General features: G+C 30.5%; 1 protein-coding gene and 2 long non-coding RNA genes across 3 annotated transcripts in view; 2 read left to right on the top strand and 1 right to left on the bottom strand.

Annotated features, from left to right (window-relative positions):
- The first annotated feature begins 702 nt into the window (after positions 1-702).
- Positions 703-5705, top strand: LOC143055923 (uncharacterized). The gene is made up of 5 exons (XR_012972172.1): positions 703-714; positions 1821-1922; positions 3161-3211; positions 4915-4929; positions 5659-5705. It is a non-coding gene; the product is annotated as an uncharacterized LOC143055923 (long non-coding RNA).
- Positions 5706-7662: 1957 nt separating this feature from the next.
- Positions 7663-18788, top strand: LOC143055922 (uncharacterized). Its single transcript, XR_012972171.1, has 6 exons — positions 7663-7782; positions 11744-11755; positions 12495-12572; positions 15473-15645; positions 16290-16406; positions 18656-18788. It is a non-coding gene; the product is annotated as an uncharacterized LOC143055922 (long non-coding RNA).
- Positions 18789-20464: 1676 nt separating this feature from the next.
- LOC143055919 (polyamine-transporting ATPase 13A3-like) overlaps positions 20465-25457 on the bottom strand; it is a 65827-nt gene continuing 60834 nt past the window's right edge. Inside the window, exon 33 of the mRNA XM_076228972.1 lies at positions 20465-25030. Within this exon, the coding sequence (XP_076085087.1) occupies positions 24824-25030 (207 nt within the window). The 3' untranslated portion in view covers positions 20465-24823. The remainder of the gene's footprint in view (positions 25031-25457) is intronic.

The raw sequence follows: 25457 nt of genomic DNA, 5'->3' as shown, positions 1-25457 counted from the left end.
ACAGGACACTTTTAAAGGGGAATAAAAGTGGTGGGTTGAACCTGGTTTTATGGCATGCCAAACCTCGCACTTTAATGGCAATTGAAATGACAACATAATATTACAGGACTACAATACAAATAAAAAGGAGACCATATTAGACAAAGAAAAGCATGATTAATAGATAACAAAAAGCATCAGGTTTAAAATTCAATACGCCAAAAACGCGTCTTGTCCACACAAGACTCACTAGTGACGCCCAGATATAAAAGATCGAAAGTGAAAAAAGTACAAAGTTGTACAGCACTGAAGATCAAAAGTTGAAAAGGTTTTGCCAAATACGGCATTGTTTGAGAAGGTAACAGAGAATTACTTAACAATGATATCTTATTTTAGTTTGGAAAGGGTGTCTACTGAGCAAGTGACACCCTTGTGCGCGTGACGTCCATAACCCTTATTTAAATATTGGCACTCATACCACATCTTCCTATATCAAATTACTGTACATTTAGGTAGTTCTATTAAATGAGGTGAGAGGCCTGGGTGATATTGGATTTAAATGTTTTCACAAAATCTGCATACAAAATTATAAAATCGTTGCAGAAAACTTCAATGCAAAAGCCATGAAACTTTTAGAACTAGTATCGTATAAGTGATGATAATTTAAAAAAAGTCTTAGAATAGTTGCAGTAATATAAAACTTATATTGGAAATCTTATTTTCCAGAAAAAGACTGTAAGTATAACTTATATTTTTCTGATGCGTTAAACATTAAGGAGTAAGACAACTATGTTTTACAATGTAGTTTGATTAGTGACGCGTTTTTACTATTCTAATGCAAAACTAGAAAAGAAATTAATATGAATATTCTTTTGCAATATGCTATATACAGTAACCAATTTTGATTGAATGATTGGTTGCTTGTCACGATTTTTACAGTTGAAGTTCAAAGTAATTCGATACAACGTTATTGCAATCTACGTTTCCGCAATATTAAAAAAAAAAAATTTAACAACGATCTAACTATAATCGAAAAAATAGTCCTGAAACAATTAAAAACTTTTTTTCAGAGAACAATTGAAAAGTTTTTCTACATTAAAAGGTCTATTGAGATCCAAACATATTAAAATCTTTTAAAATGTCATTTTCAGTGTAAATTGATAGATGATTTTCAACCAAATGTATGTGTTACGACATGTTGCAACACACAATTTAGTATGTCGATATCTTATACGGTTTTTGAAAAGGAGTGAACATAAGCCAAATCTAAGTAAAGAATATGACCTTGACCTCTGACCATGACCGGATTTTCTTTCTTTTTATTTGGACCAAGGACATCAAATTAAAATATTCTAGGTCTCTATCACTTGTGGTATACCAGTTATAAATGCATATCATTTCTATCAAATGCATAAGTGAGAATAACCCTCGGACAGCTTCGGTCAAAATAAAACATAACATTTTGAGGATATAATAAGCATTTTGGAAAACTATATTTGTCGCTTTCTTTGGCGATTGCGAAGGAGATCTCATAACAAGAAAAACAATTTTCGGGGAGATAAGTATTCGGTTAAACAGCGTCAGTATCAAAAGCGTATAGACAGTGTGATATTAACCGATATCTCTTGAAACAAAAATACAGCACTAGAAAAACATTTGGCGTGCAAAACAAAAACATTATTCACAATAAAACCAAAAGGTCTTCCCACTGAAAAATGGAAATACCTGATTATCTTATTTTGACGCTATGGTTCATCCAATCAGGAATTTGTTCCATATTGAATTACAAAAGCTATCTAAGATAAATACAATAGTCCTTCATATTTTTTTATTTAAAAAAGGGTGTGGAAGATCGCCATGCCAACACGGAGGACATTGTTACTATGACCACAGTGGATATTTCTGTAAATGTTCATCCCAGTATACTGGATCTCGTTGTGAAGGTATGTGTGTATAAACGTAACCTTAATAGTGTTGTTTAGCATCTGTGTGTTTGATACTCTATACTTTTAGGAAGTTTTGGTCCTCAATACTTTTCAACTTTGTATTTAGGCTTTGTAACTTTTTTGGACCGAACGTCACTGACGAAACGCGCATCTGACGCAAATACTAAATTTCAATCCTGGTATCTATGACGAGTTTATTTATAGAGTTATGAACAAGGTATATATAATAAACAAACATCATTTGATATCGTTGGACAAATGACATATTCTGATTTTTGTTTTACATTACATTGGGTTGAAGACAGAACGGACACCTGTCTTTTTGTCCATCGTTGTTCTACTGTCTTTATATTGTTTAAAACATTTACAATTATAACACAACTTCTTAAGAGTTTGAGACTAAATACAACTCTCACAGAACAATTTATGGTCTCACGATTGTGGTTCAGCGTAAATAGATTCAGGAGACACAAGCTATAGAGTATTCCATGCAAAACTAGTTCATATACAATATCTGTTACAGCTGGAGCAAATGTATTGCTATTATTAGTAATATGCTGAAGACTTGTCAAAGTGATACAGTCCTATTTTTAAAAAAACCTAAGCGATATATAAAGTAAATTCAATATTAAAGATCGTCAACATATATAAAACATGTTAAATATAGTGTATGTAGTTTTGTCTGCATATAAGAGATATTCGTAATTATTAAATAAAAGATATTGAAATAAGTTAACTCTGAAGGATTATTAGATATAATGTCATGAAGTTTCAGATAATGCCGGAGATTTTTCAATATATACACTTATTACATTGGTTGCAATGAATTACATTGATTTCCCAGTTAAATAAAAACCGATAATTTCACATGTGAAATAAACGTGTTATTTCATTCTGTGACGTCATACAACAATAGGCGTTGTCAAGATGTTGATAACGGCGGATCAAAACAAATTGTGAATGCATAAAAAGAAGATATAGTTTCTTACATGTTTTACATTAAGTTTGTTTTAAAAAGCCATTTGCCAATGTAATAAAAAGATTAACTCATTAAAGAATTCTAATATCGAAAAATATTCAACTCGTGACCGAACAGAGTTCGCGCATTCGTAAATTAATGTGTTGTTCGGTCACTCGTTGAATATTTTTCTCTATTTGAATTCTTCGATTAGTTATTATAATTCATTCTATAAATCTTACATTCATCTTTTATATTATGATTTTTTTTTTTGCAGTCTTGATCGTAACTACCACAACTACTGCCACCACTACAGTTGTGACTACCAGTGAGTATTATACATTTTATACCAGCTATATTTACCCTTAATCTCTGGGACTTGTAATTTCAATTGGAATAGCTCATGCCAAATTTACAGAAATGTTGTAAAGGTCTCAAAACTTATTTCATGGTCCTTATCTTTGACTAGAACTAGACTTTGTTGTTATTTTGGTGTGCAAATATTGAAGTGAACAAAAACAAATGTCAAATAACTATGAACACAATACGTGTAGGTCGTACAAAGGTTGAATTGATAACCTTTCAGAATAGGTTGATCAAGGTTTATGTGTACTCATAGGACTAGTTCCTTAAAAAACATTGAATCAAATGTCATGTTGTAATTTTTCTTAGATACCTTTATCGTATGTTAGTTATTCTATCTAAAAAGAGGTGCAAAATATACCAGAGGGACAGTAAAACTCATAGATCGAAATAAATTGACAACGTCATGGCTAAAATGAAAAAGACAAACAGACAAATAATAGTACACAAGACGCAACATAAACAACTAAAGACTAAGCAACACGAACCCCACCAAAAGCTTGCGGTGATCTCACCACTTCGAAATTTCTAATGTATAATAATTTTATGTACACTAAAAAATCTAAAGAATTTCTTGATAATTTGAAATCTCGATCTGTTTCTGAAATTTGCATACCTTTTGATTTTTTAACCCTGTATACAACCCTTCCCCATGCGAAATTATACGTTTTTTTCTTAAATATTTTGAACGACAAAATTATTTCATATTTCCTCCGGTGACGTTTACATTTTCTGACGTCAAACACGCGAATCAATGAATGAGGTTTTTAAATTTGATTTGTGCTTTTTTGTTAAATATTTGTTTGTTTTGAAATTGTGACACAGTGATGACTGTTGTACCCATATTTTGACTATTTTACCTATTATGTCTGTTTTGTTCACGCATCGTTTTTAATACAATAGAATTTGATGCGACTGTCATACAAGTGAGAGGTTTAGCGCAATAAAGATAATTCAACATTTTCTACATTTTTGAAAATGCCTGTAACAAGTCATAAATATGACAGCAGTTGTCTATTCGTTTAATGTGTGTATCATTTGATTTTGCCATTTGATAAGGGAATTTCCGTTTGGAATTTTCATCGGTGTTCAGTATTTTTGTGATTTTACTTTTTTCAGAAGATTGATATATATTTCAAATGAGTTATGCTTATTCATTCAATAATATTGAAAAAACGTAAAAGGATTGAAAACAATCAAAATTATCAAAACAGGTGTACATAAAAAAATTTAAGATAAACAAAAACCACATATTAAGAAACTAACTCTGAATAAAGCGACATCAAATTAGGTATGCATTCTAAATACTAGCTTATTCAATTACACAAGTTTCTAATAGTGCGTAAAAATATGAAATTGGGCTAAGACATAACGCACCGATTATAATAGTTCCCATTCACCAGACCGACCAAATCGAACACACTTTTAATTTGCAAGCTAGATGGAATAGTGTTTAAATATTTTCTTTGCTGAACGTATATAATTGTATGAAATGTATCTCAATAAATATATATATGCAACTAGTCAATCGACATCTCAATGTTAAGCTGATGTTGTATATCAAGAAAAAAACTGAATTCCCTCATTACTATACTAGTATATAGTACCAGCTTTAATTTTAACTTAACAAGCATGGCGTAATTTGATATGATTTTGTTTTCACACTAGGTCCACACGTTGACAGTAAGTATACTATAGTAGAAGTATCATAAAAATGGAATATTCGTCAGAAAATAATGTGGTCTGGACTATTAATTGCATTGCATTCAATGCAATAACACAGATGATTGTTTTTAGATTGACCGAGATTCAAAAATAACACAAACATTAGCCATACAGCTGTTGTCTGTTCTATTGTCGGGTTATTGTCTCTTTGACTAATTCCCCATTTTCATTCTCAATTTTGTTAAATTGGCTGTAAGTTTCAGTTAATAACTCTGACTCTGATTTCAAAATTTGAAATGGTTCATAATTGCTTCATAACAGAACCGTAACAGAACCGTTTGTCGACTTGTAGGATCCAAAAGTTATGATAACGTTTTCATTTAGTTCAAGTTTTTAATTGTGTGACTAGAGCTAAATAACATCATCATTAAATGTTTAATAAATGTATGATTTTTTTTTGTGAAGAATGCTATACATTAAAGACTATTTTTATTTGCAAAAGTGCCAACTTTAGTATGTGTACATGAATGTTGCATTGTTCAAGTATGGTCTAATAAGTATATCAATAATATATACATTTCTCTTTCTTTTTGTCAATTTATAGTTAGTGAATTTTATAACAGTGGAAGATACTTATATAATTTAGATCTGATAAAAGTATTAAATTATAACTTCAATGTTATTGTGAAAGATAGGAATAGTTTGCTTCACTAATTACCTTACTTAAAATATACGTCTTCTCTTTAGTCTGTGCATTTGGGCCATGTGTTCGTGGAGTGTGTTTACCAAATAAAGATGATTACTTTTGCTACTGTCCCAGTGGATATGCAGGCAAACATTGTGAACAAGGTAAATATTGTAGTATATATATAAAAATGTTGAAAGCAGTTGAAACCGATTCTTTAGAGCATCTCTAGGTTTATCGTTATATTGAACTTTTTAATTACAACTTACGAGGGATTTGCAACTGAATGTCTATACAAGCTTTTTTTTAACTGAGAAAGAATCCAAGGGCATGTAACTTCAGTGCCAAAAACAAGACATTTTTAATGGAACATGTAAAATATATGGCTTTTCAGACGTTTACGAGTTTCGTCACGTTATACATAAAGCAATTAAATCTCGCTTGTAAACGGTGGTTAACGGAATTCGAAAATAAGATCAATCGTCTTAGGTCAGAAAATGGACGTTTGATGAAATTGGCAAAATGCAAGATGCGAAATTACGTAATTGTACAGAAACACTAAATTATAGTAAAATTAGAAAAGCTCCTGCTTGCGAAATTACAGTCAAATATCATATATTTCCGTTTTCAAATTTTAATTTAAAACAAAAGAAAATAAACTGTAAATGTGTTTTATTTTTTCAACTTGCAATTTATTAACAATAATGTAGCCGGAAAAATTATTCATGTTTCAAAATTATTCACCTAACTTAAAGAAAAGATGTTTTAATGAAATGAATATCATAGAAAAACAAAGGATATGGGGTATGCATCCATAACACAAAATCAGTACCAACAGGAATTAGGACCAATAAAAGGTGGTGGCACACAATTGATAAGTTATCATCAAGAATAAATACACTATAGCTATAAAAATACAGGAGAGTATACATTGCACGTGAAAACCTTTCCACGGCCTTCACGCACCATAGCGTTTGAAGAAATTACCATTGTATAACATTCTACAGTAAAGATCATTAATTCAGCGGTCCTACGCACAAGTAATAATTTTAACAGAATAACACATGTGTGTATGCTTTGCTGTTGATCAACATTACAATTAACATTTTAGGGGAAAGCATTATTAATATTAAATCATTTTATTTTCATTCACTTGTAGAATTAGAAGGTAAGTAAAATGCGAAGAATGTATTCATTTAGAATTCACCATTCGTCGTTTAAAAGAGATATTTGATACTTTTACAATACGAAAATTTAAAATCCCAAAAATACTGAAATCCGACAAAAAAAATCAAAACGGAAAATCCCTAATCAAATGGCACAATCAAAAGCTCAAACATATCAAACGAATGGATAGCAAATGTCATTTTCTTGACTTGGTACAAGTATTTTTTAAATGTGGAAAAATAGAGATATATCTACTTATTTTGATATAATTCTGTAAATGAATACTCAATACATGAACGCTAGATTTTGCATCACGTAACTGAAAAAAGCAGCACGTAACAAAAACGATCAAAACCGACAGATAAATACAAACACTGTGTGTCAATCTTATTTTCATCGAACAAAACAAATTGCAGAACAAACGGAGAGACAAGCTTCTCTGTAGATATCAGTCTCCAAAACTCAGCAATATATTAAGCATTTCATCTAATGTAAAGTGATGCGAACATGATGTATTAAACAGTTTAAGTAACGCAAATGGTCTAGTTTGTTATTATTGTATATACGGTGATATAGAGAGTACATATACAGTGTCTACTAGTAGAATCAATAAATTGAAAAACAACAAAGACAAGCACAATATAATTTTAATGCATTTATTTGAAATATCAAAGTATCGTTTTGTATATATAAAATGATGTCATAGCCGTTCATTAATTGTGAGAACGTCTGTGTTTGTGTAAATAATCATTCATATTGTTCGCTGACAAGTCTTTTGCAGTTGAAAAGGTAGTCTTATATTTAACAGTATAAGCCTGGAATCTTTAATGAATTAATTTACATTTAAAAGAAAATGCTATTTTGTTTAATCAAGAAACTAAGAAGCTGTTTGTATATAGCATGTTTTATTTAAGGTTGCCATAGCAATCCGTGTCTGAATAATGGTCATTGTTACGATGATGGTAACATTTACGTATGCATATGCCAAGACGGATTTGAAGGAACAAATTGTGAAAACGGTATGACTACTTCAAAGATTTTTAAAGAGATTCAGTTTACACTAGTACTTGATTTTGTAAAATTGGATGCATAAACAAAAAAAGATGAAGGTTTACGTCAGTGACAAAACAACAATACATCATTACTAGTGTACGACAATGAACAATATAGAAGCTAATTTGATAAAAAAAAATAACCATGGTAAAAAAATTTATGCTTATTTGGAAACTCTTACACATGACCCTATAAAATTACGAAAATAATCATTCAATTTTTAGATATTTCAATCAGATTGTTTCTTACGTCTACTTTAAATCAAAAATTTACTCTTTTAACTCATCATGAAGAACACTACAGAATTATGAATTGAATTTTGAATCATAATGATAATATTTCAATTGCCTTTAAATATCACACTTCGAACAACTGTTATGTTTAAGGTACTTCAGAATCAGGTACCAGGGAACTATGTTCAAAGAGGGACGAAAGATACCAAAGGGACAGTCAAACTCATAAATCTAAAACAAACTGACAACGCCATGGCTAAAAATGAAAAAGACAAACAGAAAAACAATAGTACACACGACACAACATAGAAAACTAAAGAATAAACAACACGAACCCCAACAAAACTAGGGGTGATCTCAGGTGCTCCGGAAGGGTAAGCAGATCCTGCTCCACATGTGGCACCCGTCGTGTTGCTTATGTGATTACAAATCCGGTTAATAGTCTAATTCGGTAGGTCATATTCATGAAAGGGAAGGGGATTGTAGTTACGACGTAAGGAACATATCCGATATCATTTGTGAAACGGTTATGGTAGCAATACACAGTTAGGAGTTTAGTTTCGCATTTTGGCCCCTGTGGATTTTTCAAATAGGAAAGTTATTGTGTAATAAAATTCATTTTTAGACAGATGAGTGCTAATTTAGCCTTCAAAGATGGTTTATAAGTGCACCAAGATTATTTTTTACATGTTTTATAGGCTGTTTTCTGTTTGACAATCCGTATTTTCATAGCTAGACCGGCCATCGGTCCAGAAATTAATGTACTGTTTACAAACACTCTTTTTCTACACGAAGTTTTTGACGCAATTTTACAAAAAAATGAGACGAAAGACATATGGTTTTCATTGGATTTGCTGAATGATATATGTACACAGTTTCAGAAAAGGTATTACTTCAAGCGATTGAAATTCTACTTTTAGCCAAATTTTGGGGAAATATGTGACATCTTTCCCCCCCTTTTTGCAATATTTTATAATAAATACATGCAGATTGTTGCCATGGTTACACCGAAAAGAAATTATATTTTACCATTTTATATACTGGATATAAAATCTATGGAAGATTCTGATTACATACATATGCCCATATATGACACAAACAGTAAGCTTGATATTGCAAGAAAGCAATGAAAAGGGGATGGTAAAATTCATGAGGGCAAATTTTAGTATTTTTTCCTAACTGTTTATTGCTACCTTATGGCATACTTACCAAGCTCAGAATTGTATAATTTAATACTTTTCATGTCACAAATCTATTGATATTTAGATTCTAAATCAACTTCTGAGTAAATTAAGTGTTTAAGAATGACAATATATGTCAATTTTATTGTTTACAGTCCTTAGCAACCAAAATTAGACATTTTGACACAAGGCTTATATTTGTACTCTATCGGCTTAACTCTTGCTTCTGATGGATCGGGCTGCATGTAGTAGCCTAAGTATTGAAGGCGTTGGTTTTTTTCTTGCGAATATATCAAATTATTGTTTTTATCTAGATTTCATATTACATTTTGGCATATATTAAATGTATAGTTAAATCAGATGTAAGAAATTGATTCCCTATCACCAAGTTTTTTAATCAAGTCTTTGGTATGCAATAAGCATAAAGATTAACATTTTTATGCTTGAAATTGCTAAATTTTATACAATGTTGCATCATCAGAGATCTTATTAAGATATTCAACATTAAAAAACTGACAAAAGAGGTACAGTTTTTAAGATTTGGCTAAAAATTGAGGTAGAGACAAGATTTTACACTTTGACTTGGCACCTTTCTTTAAAATCAATTTTTGTCGCGTTTCAGTGTCAACTGCTAACCTTCATAAAATATTCATTACTCAACCAATTTTCAAAAATAAAAGGCCATTTTACTCGTATTAGGTAGCAGAACTCAGAAAATAAGTTAAAAGGGAGAATTTGAAAAAAATATTTACTATTATGGCATACTTACCAAGCTCAGAATTGTATAATTTAATACTTTTCATGTCACAAATCTATTGATATTTAGATTCTAAATCAACTTCTGAGTAAATTAAGTGTTTAAGAATGACAATATATGTCAATTTTATTGTTTACAGTCCTTAGCAACCAAAATTAGACATTTTGACACAAGGCTTATATTTGTACTCTATCGGCTTAACTCTTGCTTCTGATGGATCGGGCTGCATGTAGTAGCCTAAGTATTGAAGGCGTTGGTTTTTTTCTTGCGAATATATCAAATTATTGTTTTTATCTAGATTTCATATTACATTTTGGCATATATTAAATGTATAGTTAAATCAGATGTAAGAAATTGATTCCCTATCACCAAGTTTTTTAATCAAGTCTTTGGTATGCAATAAGCATAAAGATTAACATTTTTATGCTTGAAATTGCTAAATTTTATACAATGTTGCATCATCAGAGATCTTATTAAGATATTCAACATTAAAAAACTGACAAAAGAGGTACAGTTTTTAAGATTTGGCTAAAAATTGAGGTAGAGACAAGATTTTACACTTTGACTTGGCACCTTTCTTTAAAATCAATTTTTGTCGCGTTTCAGTGTCAACTGCTAACCTTCATAAAATATTCATTACTCAACCAATTTTCAAAAATAAAAGGCCATTTTACTCGTATTAGGTAGCAGAACTCAGAAAATAAGTTAAAAGGGAGAATTTGAAAAAAATATTTACTATTAAGGTAGCAATACACAGTTAGGAGTTTAGTTTCGCATTTTGGCCCCTGTGGATTTTTCAAATAGGAAAGTTATTGTGTAATAAAATTCATTTTTAGACAGATGAGTGCTAATTTAGCCTTCAAAGATGGTTTATAAGTGCACCAAGATTATTTTTTACATGTTTTATAGGCTGTTTTCTGTTTGACAATCCGTATTTTCATAGCTAGACCGGCCATCGGTCCAGAAATTAATGTACTGTTTACAAACACTCTTTTTCTACACGAAGTTTTTGACGCAATTTTACAAAAAAATGAGACGAAAGACATATGGTTTTCATTGGATTTGCTGAATGATATATGTACACAGTTTCAGAAAAGGTATTACTTCAAGCGATTGAAATTCTACTTTTAGCCAAATTTTGGGGAAATATGTGACATCTTTCCCCCCCTTTTTGCAATATTTTATAATAAATACATGCAGATTGTTGCCATGGTTACACCGAAAAGAAATTATATTTTACCATTTTATATACTGGATATAAAATCTATGGAAGATTCTGATTACATACATATGCCCATATATGACACAAACAGTAAGCTTGATATTGCAAGAAAGCAATGAAAAGGGGATGGTAAAATTCATGAGGGCAAATTTTAGTATTTTTTCCTAACTGTTTATTGCTACCTATTCCATAACGGTCAACCAACTCGTGATGGCGTCCGTAAAATTTACGAAGGGATGATTTCAACTTCACCATTTGGAATTCTTGGTTTAATAGCTTCCTTGTGAGCAGCAAACCTCTATCAAGAAAATCATGATAGGCAATGCAAGCAACCTGTCAGATATTTGAAAATTTGAAATCATGATCGTGTGTTCATACCGTTTGAAAAACATATTAAATCACTATATATGTATATATTAACTACTCACCTCGCATTACGCTGTCAAATCGTGATTTTTTAATCGTATGTTGCAACTTAAGTCATAGATCATCTAAAAAACTGAAAATTAAATCTCTCACCCTTTATTTTTACAGTGACTACAACAGGTATGTTATGGTTTAAGTAGTATTCATGAATTATATCTCAGTATCGCATAAGTCATAAAAACGATCGAGAAAAAACAAATCCGGGTATATTTGAACCAAATATAGTGGTACTTTTTAATTGCATACACGTTTCATGTCATAATAGAATAGTGCAAATTTGATATATTCTGTAGTTTGAATAGCTAGAGTGAGTGTAGTAATTGAACGAAAAACAAGTTTTTTTCATAGTCAAAATATTTCTATTATGTTCGCAAAAAATTGCATTGTTATGATATGTAGTTTTTTAATTGGATGAAATGTAAAATTTCAAATAATTATGGAACGCTAAGGTTATTTCATGGAGAAGTCCATAAACACTGTCAAAATCAACCAAAAGGAACGAGTGAAAAATCAACTGTCATATTCCTGATTTGGTATAGGCGAAGAAAATTATAGGTTAAAGCTAGTTATATCTAGCTAAATTTCCCAGTGGTGTGACAGATATTTATAGTTCCGCTATATTGATAAACTAAAATAACCTTCACAATCTAAACAAAACAAATTATCACAATAAATACGGAATAACATTAGTACATCTTTGAAAGTTAAATTTTCAAGCTGACGAAAGATAAAATTAGCACTATTTATTTTATAATGTAAACAAAAAGAGCTGATAATTGTAATTTTTTTTTATAAGTTCAAAAGGACATTTTATAAAGTAAAAAAAAAAGTATTTTTTTTTTTTTGTTTTTTGTTTAAGGTCCTACATTTGATCCATTACAATCGTTGACACTTAAGCCAGGACAAACTTTCGGCCCTGACATACCAGCAGCTACAGGTAGGTTTTTGAGGAGTTTTAAGGAGTCAAACCGGCTTATCAAGGCATTGAAAATATAACATTTTAATTTTATAAAATGTTTTTACTACTTCTACAACCATTCCTGCAGATAATGATGTTTTATTGTGCGAGATGTATAAATACACAATTGCATTCATTTTATTAAGTTTGTGAAATAACATATTTGTGTAGAGGTATGACGTATATAAGACTGGTCGAAACGCCAACTCCAGCTGCTACAGGGCATCCGTTTCAATACAAGTTATAGATGTTGCATGTCTGTGTGATGTTCAAATACTAATACTAATTTTAATCCTAGGAATTTTATTGATGTTAGAGAAGTCCTCTGACCTGTTATGTTAATAAGTGTGTCCTTTTTTCCGAGATTGGCATTCTAACAGAGTGTGGATTCGCTAGGCTGGTTGTATGTTAAATCAGGTATTATGTCGCTGTACCAGGTCTCACTCCTTTTAAGAGTACAGTAAAGTGTGCACTACATATTCCCTCAGTTTGTGGATATTGACATGATATGTACCTTCTTAATCGACTTGCAAACTATGTGGTATGGGCTTTTGCTCATTGTTGAAGGCCGTTTTTATTTTGTAGTTAGTCACCGTTTTTTTCATTTATGTCTATTATATAGTCATTTTATAAAAATTTACTTTTTGAAACAGTAAGAATAATTCTAAATAATAAGGATGTTCTTATCCCAGGCAGAAAACCCTAGCCGTATTGGGCACAACTTTTTCGAACTTTTGATCCTCAAAGCTCTTCAACTTTGTACTTTTGTTGGCTTTCGAACTTTTTTCATCAGAGCGTCAGAGTCTTGTGTGGACGAAACACGCGTCTGGCGTTTTAAATTTTAAACCTGGTACCTTTTGTTAGCTATTATTCGAGTGTTTCTCTGTTCTATATGTTCTCCCATTTATTTGTATTGTAGTCCTATCATGTAATGTTTTCATTTTAATGTTCTATTTAACATTGCCATAAAAGCCGGAGGTTTGGCATGTCACAAAACCAGGCTCAACCCGCATTTTTTTTTATTAAAATGTGCTGTACCAAGTCAGGAAAATAGCCATTGTAATAATATAGTTAGTTTCTGTTGTGTCGTAGTTCTCCTCTTATATCTGATGTGTTTCCCTCAGTTTTAGTTTGTAACCCGGATTTGGTTTTTTGGTCAATCGATTTATGAATTTCGAACAGCGGTATACTATTGTTGCCTTTATTAAGCGTGCTGCTCAAACCTGGTTTGTATTTTTAATAAGCCGAGTACAAGTACAAAAGCAGCATTTTTGCAATATGACATTATAAATATGTAATTATCCCAAAGAAAATGTTTCAACAGACGGTTTTCTTACTGGTCAGTTTATATTGACATTGAAAGGAGTTTGTATATAATATGGGGTCTTTGCTTTTGAAATAAACACATTTAATCTGAAACCTGTTGTTGGCATGATACGGGTTATGTTCTTCCCGTATATTTTATGATGCTATGATACTTAACCCACAACGTGAGGGATTTTGCTTGATTTTCATATAATGAAGACATGATTTTTCAATCAGTTTAGTTGAGATCTGAAACTGGCATGTCAGTTAACTGCTAGTAGTCCTTTGTTAATTTATGTATCATTGTCATTTCGCTTAGTTTCTTTTGTTACCTATTCTGACATCGGACTTGAACATTTCTTAAACCGAGATTAACTGTGCGTATTGCTGTGTGTTTCTTTATTCTACATAAGGAAGAGGTATAGGGGGCGGGTTGAGATTTCACAAAATATGTTAATCCCGCCGAATGTTTGCCATATCCCCAGTCATGAGTCACTTGCCTTTGTTAGTCTAGTACGGGATTTTTAATTTAAGTTCATTTAGAATGAAATTCAAAACAGTGTGGCTGTGGCCATTGATTGACAAATTAAATTCATCCATTGACTGGGACAATTTAGGTGAACGTTTGTTTGTAACGACCATTGCTCACTGTGTACTTTTTAAAGACACTTAAACTATGGGGTCACCAAAGGTTCTCAGCACCTTAATAAAGTAATTCGAAAAAATTAATCAGAAATAACACGATGTTTTTATTTATATTAATTATATAAATCAAAACATAAAGGTTATTTCTGATTAATTTTTCGCATTATTTTATAATAAAAGGCGTTAAGAAACCTTGGTGACCCCACAGTTTAAATGTCTATCGTAGGTACGTCGTGAACAGTGGTCGTTACAGACAAATGTTCACGTAAATTGTCCCAGTCAATGGATGAATTTAATGTGTCAATCAATGGCCACAGCCACACTGTTTTGAATTTCATTCTATATATTTTGGAGTTTAGTATGACGTTCATTTTCACTGAACTAGTAAACATTTTTATTAAGGGGTCCACCACCGGGTGCGGGATTTCTTGATGCGTTTAAGACCAATTTGTGGCCTTCGACTTTTATCTGCTCTTTGGTCGGGTTGTTGTATCTTTGGTATATTTCACATTTCCATTCTCAATTTGATATCAATTGTCATATCAGAAATAAAGTTTATATAAACAAAAGAAAACGTTGTAAAGTATTCTTAATCACGAAATCGTAATAGCAACGAGGTCTTATTTTTCTTCTCTCTTGCTATTTACAGACTAATAAACTTGTATCCGTTTTTCTATCGAAAGGTTGTACATACCTTTTAACAATTGAACAAAATGTATTGCAGAACTGTTGTTTTACATTTTATTTATATAACAGTGGTAGTCTGGATATTCCTGTGATGAGTTACTGAGTTTCCAGGGAATGAAAGATCAGCAAACAAAAACTAAATGTTAACTTTAAAATGTATTACATTAATACATTCATAGCCATTATTACTATTTTTAAAAGTTGGTGTCAGATGTTTAAATACCTGCTTTAACTCATTGTAGAGCGCTCTTATGTTGTCTGCAATGAACTTGAACTGATTCTCCTACTTTCATCTGGTCATCGAGTAAATCACACTAATGCTAGAACATGTCCAAATGGAAAGTCAGAATCAGACGCTATCTTGTTCAAGCATTGCTCGGCAAAACCCTTAAACCAATGGAAAGCTGGTGCTCAGGTAATAGATAACATTCGATTAAAAGTGTAATTCATCGCAAATAAATGATAAACAAGCCTCAGAGGTGAAAGTATAGCTAAAGCCGCTTCCGCAGGCGTCTTGTTGACATATTCAACACCGAATTAACATTATTAAACACTGAATTTCTGACAACTCTCTTATTGCATTTATCAAAATAATGTATGTTCTAAACATTCTAAAGTTGAAAGCATCCATAATGTCTTAGTACGAGATCATAATTGAAAATAAACTCACAATGCCATGGTTAAGAAATAAAGACAAACAGACAAATAATAGTACAGAAGACACAACATAACAAAAGTAAAGACTAAGCAACACGTACCCCACCAAAAACTGCAAGGGGTGGTCTTAGGTGCTCCGAAAGGGTGAGCAGATCCTACTCCACATTTGGCACCCGTCGTCATATCACTTACAAGTATACATGATTCTCGCTTTGGGTCGACATTTCAAGCACTTACTGAAAGCCTGGTTAAAAGAAATCAAATACCAATGTTAAAGTCAAAGTATGACTTTGCTCTTTGATCAATAAGAATGCTGTTTTACATTCTATATGAAGTATATTTATTTCGATATACACGATCGTATAATTAAAATAATATATATTATTTTATTTCTTTAATTAGGTTTCTCAGAACTGTGATACTTTGCCAAAATATTCTGCTGTTGCACAGTTTCATCATGGAGTAGCTACACTGAACACTGGAGTTTTCATAAAATGTGACGGAAGCGAGCGTTTTGAGGTAAATATATGTTGTTTTTTTTTTAAATTTTAATGGACTTCACCCTTTTTGTATTAGTCTTGCAAATCAGTATTCAAAAGAAAACATTAGTAAGAATTGTCAAAGGTTATATGTACTCATAATGGGTTTGCCATCCGTACAATCTTTCTGAAATTGCATGCTCAAACAATATTTTGTCAATATAGATGGAAAATATAAACATTCATCGTGCATTTGAGAGGTTTCACCTAGCTCTAAAAGCAGTTTTAACCGACCCTTGTCTTCAGAAATTGCCTTTGCCAAGTCTGGAATATGACAGTTTAAATAACAGAATTACCGAATTTCAAGGAAAACTCAAAACGAAAATTCCTTCAACAATTGGCAGAATCATAAATACATCAAAGTAATAATAAACAACTGTCTTATTCCTAACTTGGTACAGCCATTTCCTTATGTAGAAAATGTTGGATTAAACCTTATGTTTATATATACATGTATCTAAACCTCTCATATTTTGTGACAGTCGCAAAAAAATGAGTGCGAATTTATCACTTTTAATTGCATTCGTCAATTTCGATTGGATGTGGTTAAAAGATATAAATAAATGATTACTATCGAATAATAAATTTGCGTTAAAGTATTGTTGAATGCATAGAAAAATATTTTTGTTTATGGTTGTTTGTGAAATTTATTATCCTGCTTTAAGGTAGTGGGTCTAAAATAAAATATTGAATCTCAATCAGATTTCAATCAACCACTTAATTCAATACGACTTGTCAATAACAGTGGATTGTATGTCAAGTTACACTATTATATATAAATACAAATAAGACGCGAACATTAATGTGTTTCTTTATCGGCTGAGTCTATTAATTACATATTCATTCATGCCATGTACGAGCTGGTAAAATTAGTATAACACTAATACTTACTATCACTAAATATATAGATTTTCTAATTTAATATTTATTTTTAACTCTATTGACGCAATGTGTTATTTATAAACATGATCGACTATCCGGAACGGAAACAGTAAGATTTTTACAATCGTTTGAAGAAATGGGAAAGCATAAAAACGACCTTATTTCTGTTGGCCATGATTCTATTACATCAAAAGTTATAGTAGCAGTGTTAAATAGATATGTGACGCTGGAAGGGATACACAACATTGAGTGTTCTAATGACGGAATGGTGTATTACAATCATATAACAAACGATCCACATTATAAGTTCACAAAGGTCAAACTTACTAAAGACTCCATGGAAGTTCTGCAAAACTTCGATATTGAATGCTTTGATTTTACTTTGAGTCGTATTGGCGACATAGTATTCTCGCCTCGTCCTGGGCATGAATTAAGAATACGAACGTCCACAGACGATGATCAACGAACTCTGTACTATGCTCCTCCGATGATAATACTTGCGGTGCACCTAACTAGTGAGGACAATCTGATGATTGGTCTTCGGGATAATGGTCCAAAGTATGATCTTACTGAATGTTCAAAGAGACAATTAGCTGTGTTTGATTCTAATTATAAACAAACTCAATCATTTGAATTTGATAAATCGGGGAATAGACTTTTTACTTACCTCGCTCGAATTGCTACAGATTCTGACGGAATGATATACATCATTAACTGGAAAAATCATAGCCATACTGGAAATATTGTAGGAATAGATAAAACTGGCAATCTTAAATTCAGATACGAGGGTCATCATAGCGTCAACACCGTTTACGATTCATTCAACCCGGAAGGTATGGTCATAAGTCCGAGTAATTACGTCATAATTTCGGACGTTGATAATAGTACTCTGCATGTGTTAAACTCAAATGGTGACGTCATTGGATTACAAAATACAGAACAATTCGGGATAAAGTTCCCATATAGTTTGAGTATCGATTGTATAGGCAACTTATTAATCGGGTGTATAACTGACGAAGAAAATCCAGTTAGCAAATTACATGTGACTAAAATATCAGAAGTCTTACTGTGATGATATCTTTCATTTTGGAATAAAATTGTAAAAATCGAGAAAAAATGCTTCGTACGCACAAAACTTGTGTTTATTCTGTTCACTACCAGCTGGTATATACCGTTGCTGCTGGAATTTTAGTAGCATCAGCTAGTAGAAGTTGCCTCGATACTGACAGAATTTGAGTTGAACAAAGTGTGAGATCTCATGAGATCCTTTTGATTAGAGGTTAAATCAATTCACTTCGTCCATAAAATGTATGAATGTCATATATCAATTTTGATTTTATTTCACAGATGTTTACTCAGACCTGTGATCAAGATTTTCACATTTCTGGAGTGACCTGGCCGGATTCAGACTCGTTTTACACAGTGGAATGGATATGATTGCTGTTTTTTACAATCGAAATATTAAAATTATAATTACTTATATCACTATTTCGTCTTTTCTTGTATGAAACACTAAATGGTGAAGAATTGTTTCAAGAGACAGTATGTTGTCAAATACAAATTTAAAAATAAGAATAGAAATAAATAAAACAAAACAAACAGGAAAATATTTCTTGAAGAACTTCAACATGTTACTTTTGTAAAAGTGCAAATTTTTAAGATATGGTTTTTGATTTTACCATACGTTCCACTCATTATGAACATTTCCTTTTCTTTTACGATGCTACACCTTCTTTTGACGAAAAATCCCATATGGAGTTCATAAATAGCCTACAAGTAATTTTACAAAACAATTATATCATACACGTCCTTCAGTTGCAATTGAAATGTTTTGGTAAAGTAAAAAATAAATTTATAACAAAACAAATAAAAACTGCAAGGAAAACAAAGCCACAGCTTTATAATAGTACTTTACACCAGTTTTCTACATTTCATCGCATTGTACGATGTGCATTCAACAAAAGTTGTTAAATCTTTGATAATTTATGTCAAACTTATGAGTCTTTTTAGACGAAACGCGCGTCTGACGTAAATATCAATTTTTTATCCTGGTATCTATGATGAGTTTATTTGCAACCACTGGGTCGATGCCACTGCTGGTGGAGATTTATTTCCCCGAGGGTATCACCAGCCCAGTAGTCAGCACTTCTGTGTCTTTGCCTCTTGTCTTTGTTAGCATGGTTAGTCATGTACGATTTTCAATTTTAGTTCATCTGCACAAGAACAAATTTGTTGAGGGGGACGCTGTATTGAAGACCCATTTGTGGCTTTCGGCTGCTTTTTGCACTTTGGTCGGGTTGGTGTCTCTTTGAAATAATCCCCATTCCCATTCTCAATTTTATCACCACAGGACACATAAGATAGATAGCTTTCGGTTATATCTGTCATTTAATTGCTTTCTCATTGAAGTTTCCCTATGATTTCCTTTCATTTACATCCATACAAGACGCACAGGTTATATTTTCATTGTTGACTTTACTAGAAGGAATCAAGTGGACCATTTGGTTCTATCGATCTGATGAGTTATGTCTTTTCGCTTTTTATCATACAATGTATTTGTTTTTAGTAAATCAAATAAATCAATTGTTCGTGTTTTCGGTTTGAGCTTCATAAACAGAACTTCTTAAGAAGAAAGAAAAGAAGTTAGCAGTATCCTTTCTCTCTAATTTCAGGTAGATAGATCATGTTCTCTCACTAAATAATTCAATATTTGGTGACTAAGTTGAAAGCGTCTATTCCATCGAACTAGAGATAAAAGAATAAACAGATACAGTTAAGTCTGCCTCATATCTTGACTTACATCTAGAAATTGACAATGAGGGTCAGCTGAAAACAAAACTTTACGACAAAAGTGATGATTTCAGATTTCGATTTGTGAACTTAATATTTTTCTATGTTTAGTTTTGTGGTTTATTGTTTGTCCTTTTCATTTTTAGCCATGGTGTTGTTCATTTACTTTCTATTTATGAGTTTAAATGTCCCTCTGATATATTAAGCCCCTCCTTTAACATTTGTCATTTTGTGGCATGTTATATATAGTTAAAGTTTTTACTTATATGTCATTTGGTCTTTGGGGAGAATAGTTCCAATAACAATCATTCCCCCTCCTCTTGTTTGTACATTCAATTGAACAGAAAAAGAAGAAGTCAAAACAAATTCATAAAATATAATTTATTTAATAAGTCAATACCTCTAAAACAACTTGACCCACATTTATACTTAATGCATAGATTTGTATCTAACAACTTTATTAATAAATTAATCTCATAAATAAAATACCACATGAATCATTTCTTAAAATACATTACATAAAATTGCCATGTTCCTCCTTAAGGATGTTTGCTGAGAAAATTTTAAAACTTTTTATAAATTTTAGTAACTCCTCTGCATTTTTCTGAGTAATGCACTGAAACGTCTTGCTTAGTAACCTCTTGATTTTTCACAAATTTAAACAAAAACATCTGAAATTATTTCTAACAAATATTTTCAAGTTTTTGTTGTTTCTGCTTTGTATGTCACACAGATTTATAATACAGTTCCTCAAAACTTTAATATGAAAAAAAAACAGACATTTGTCATACAATAAAAATGTTCAATTGCTTGTATGCAAAAATTAGTCATATGGACCTTCCTTTATTTATCCAAAATAAAGATATGTTACAAATTCTTTATTGAAAAAGATTTTAATCGCAAAGTTTCTATTTTCATCAGCAGACATCCTTAAATAGTTGATTAAAAACAAGAAAGTCAGGAAAATTGTTCTTTTCAAGTTACAACATTTATTCACCCTAGAATTTAAACTAATTAACTTCTTGATAGGACTTGTATCACTTTTATAAAAAGTGAAAACTTGCTGTTTTAAGTTTGTTGGCCATGATAAATAATAAAGATTAATCTTATAAATTATAAACGTTATTTAACCATACCTAAAAAACTTTAAGTATGAAATATGCAAAAAACAGCATTAAATTAATTTGTGTCATATAAATTACCATCTTCCAATATCTAATATCATATCAATTTTTATACAACTTGTGTCCATTAAATTGAAATTATTCAAATATTAAATATAATATCAATTTCAATAGTTCTCTTTTACTTTAAAGTAATCATTTACATTTTCTAGGGAGCAGTGCACTGAAAATATCTAATTATGTTAAAACATATGGTAGTTTGCAGAAATCAACAATTTAAACAGACAGCAGGCTATTTGTCCACCATTAAAGGACATCACAGCCCTTCTTTTAAACTTGTGTGATCGTAAGAAGAAATTGTCTGATCATCAAATTTTTGTTCATTGAAATCATAAAAATTATAACACACAAATATAAATCCCTGTTTAAAACCAATAAGGTACACTATGTTGTTCATTATCTCCTAAATAAATCAATAAATAAAGTCAAAGTATTGCACAAATGTTAAAAAACAATAAAAAATAACAATTTATGGTTCAAAATTGTTGGTCAAGTTAACAAAAAGCAATTGGAACAGAAAACAACTAATCAACAAAGAAAGGGATTGTTTTACACAGAAAACTCTGACAAAATTGGACAAATGGTTTCATTTGATAGAGCCACTGATAGACACATTAGCAAACAATAAAACATTGTAACCATTGTTATGAATGAATGAGTATAATACCAAACCACCAATATATCAGCTGTGTCAAGATAGATAGTTATCAAAGGTACCAGGATTATAATTTAATACCCCAGACGCACGTTTTGTCTACATAAGACTCATCAGTGACGCTCAGATCAAAATAGTTATAAAGCCAAACAATTATAAAGTTGAAGAGCATTGAGTACCCAAAATTTCAAAATAAAATTGACTATATGCAAATGAATATCAAAATATCTGTTAACCTTTTTCGGATTGAAAAATTCTCTATGAAGCCAGTATCTGTATGAATATTGAGTTTTTACAAGAACCATCATAACAGACTAAATTTAACTTTTATTTCGTATTTGAATATTCAAAATTAATCAATGAGATATAATTGCTCATGTCAACGTGCACTTGCATAAATCAATTTCTATCCGACACAGCTTATATCATGAAGTCTAATGATTCTGGATCCGAGTAGACACACAATCAAGTAAAAACATATATAAAACTTTAGATACAGTCATGTTTACTGTTCAAACACAAATGATATTGTTCCACTTAACATTTTACATACCATTAATCTTTAAATCTACCATACATGTATACTGATCAGTAGTCAGACCTACTTGATTTAGTAGTCTGATGAATAGAAAGGAAAATCAGAATAAACAAATACTTATTCACAGCTATGTTTTTAATCACATTTAAATTGAATTTTATGGAAAGAAAAAAAATAAGCTTATTCTAGTCACTTTTTGTTTATATCAGCAAATTAATTTTAAAGGAGGTGATAAAATTAAGAAATAAACAAAGATCCAATGACAGCTACAATGATCTTTAAGCCAATTAAACCGATTTTAATAGTTTCATAGTCAGTTTTTTTATGAAGAATTAAATTTAAATGATGTAATGAATTTTTAAGGTTCTGGGATAAATACTGTTCTGTATAATTATATAGAGCAACAAAACACCAAACTTATTTGACTTACATGTAAAATTCGCTAAAATCCTCTGTTTCACTTATGGTTCACATAAAACAACAGTTAAATAAGAAGCTCCCAGTTGAAGTTCAATGAGCAAAAATAAAACAATGCCTTGAAATCATTACAATGACAGCATTATGATAAAGCTTCTTGAAAATTTTATGCTATGAATATACAATAAATACTATTGAAAACATACCGAGACATTGATTTTATAATGGAAGACTCATAAGAGTTTGGAATGTAAAATATTCCTTTGGCAGTTTGTGTTTTATACATACATCTTCATAACAAAAATAATTTAAGGGATATCAGGTCAAATCAAGTACAAACACAAATGTACAAACAATATTATCATTGCGTTCATTTAAAGTATATCATCATCTTTAAAATATGTTTTAATTTGATCATGGTCTTTGATCTACAGAAAAACTTCCCAAAATATTATTCAAATTTTCAAGATTAATGATTGCAAATTACAATTTTCATTATTTCAAAAATATTACTTGATAGGTATCAAAAGTTCAAAATTTGTTTTTGTTATAAATATAACCCAGTTTACATAATTTAAAAAACGTATTAAATCATACATTCATATGATTGTACTGCAATTACTATAATCTAAAAATAGAATATACATTAGGAAGTCTTGCTGATAAATTCTTTACACATTTGATCTAATTAAACTTGGAAGGTAGAATAAAGTATTACAATTTTTAAATAAGTTTATATAGATTATAATATATCAAATATGACAAATATACTTTCATATTTCAAATTTTATAACATATCAAATATATATTTGACCATAAGAATGTGATCAAAATTTGTATAAAAACAGGATGGTATTGAGTATTTAGATTAGAGTCATCCATTTAGATACAACAAATCACTGTACATAAAGTACCTAAACCATAATTCACAACTTGGTTTAATTCAATAGGCTCAGATGTTCTGTTCAAAGAAAATATTATGACTTATGCACAGCCTAATAAATTACTGCAAATTCAGAAATTATTGCAAGGATTTTATATTGCGAAAAACGCAATAATTTAAACTCGCATTTTGAAATCTTTTATATGAATTATAATTTTTCTTAAAATCTTAAAAATTAAAATCAACTTTAAGTCTTAAATGACAAAATCGCAATAATACATGCACGCAATAATTTCTGAATTTACAGTACTTTAAAACACTATAAAACAAAATGTTTCACAACCCTGTTCATGTAGTAAAACTTCTTTTGACTATTTCAAGGTGTATTTACATTTATCCTTCTTTGGTATATTATTATATTTGTGAAAAAGAAAGTTGACAATTTTATGTTTTATTCATTATAAATATTAAAGCAGATTTTGATTGTTATTTGTATAACTTATTTCTTAAAGCACAATAGGAATACACAATATAGGAAGAAAAACAAATGTTCATCAGTAATATTTTGATGGCAAAAACATGTATGTAACATCTTATTTTTACTTATTTTAAAAACATACAATTAAAATGCCCTTTTTCAACAAATGGTCCACATGAAGTAAAACAAATAAAATTGATCAATATTAATATCTTATTACTAAATTAGAAAGACAATTTTGTAGTGTGATTTATTCATATATAAAACTCATTAAAATATTGTATTTTCACCTCTAATACACTACTATAAAACAATGTATAACATTGTCTATGTTTTATACATAAATTAAGTAATTCAAGATGATTAATATTTGTCCCATTAAAATATCAAATTCTTTGATCTGCTATTAATGTCCTCACACAATGACATTAATATTTAAATATTTGTAGAAAAATCAAGTAATGTCCCACATATTGAACTAAATTCGTTAATTCAAAAACAGATTGCTTATAATATTGTGCTATTAATTTGCTCAGCAGTGATTAAATCGTAATCAAACCAATCATCTTATTAGTTGATAGAGTTAGAAGTCAAAGCAAGTGCTGGAATATTCTGCATTAAGACATCTTCCTCTTCACTGTAAGTCACCTGACCTACAGGTGGCCAATCAGATAACTCCAATTCTTTTAAAACAGATTTCTGATGAAGTGGGCCTAATTTTTCTGGTTTTATTTTGTGTATGAGTTTTTTGGTTATTTTGTTGTCTGTGATTGCATACTGAAAGAAAAACAAATCAACCATTAAAAAAGAAAATCAATTACAAATAAAAGAACAAAGAAAAAAAATATAATTAACCAGTTAGACCATGAAAAACAGTTCAAATACTGTCAATTCAGAAATTAATGCCTTCATTTATTATTGCAACTTTTTAAGAAATGACAATAATGCCCGATTGATTATTGTTATTTCAATAAAGCCTCCATACAGATACATATATCATGTCAGAGATATAGTGCAAATTCTTATTATTAAAATACTCATCCAGTTTGAACAAGAAAAGTTAAGCCTATGTCAGCTCGTTGAAGCATGAATATACCACATTTAAGGGTAAAATAAAAGTAGTAAATATAATAAGCTTGAAACCCAAATGATACGGAGTATAAACCCCACAATATTACCTTTCCATAATTGTCCAAAAAGTTGT

This window comes from Mytilus galloprovincialis, chromosome 13 (genome assembly GCF_965363235.1).
Source record: "Mytilus galloprovincialis chromosome 13, xbMytGall1.hap1.1, whole genome shotgun sequence".
Classification (NCBI taxonomy): domain Eukaryota; kingdom Metazoa; phylum Mollusca; class Bivalvia; order Mytilida; family Mytilidae; genus Mytilus; species Mytilus galloprovincialis.
This window is presented reverse-complemented; position numbering and strand designations above follow the sequence as displayed.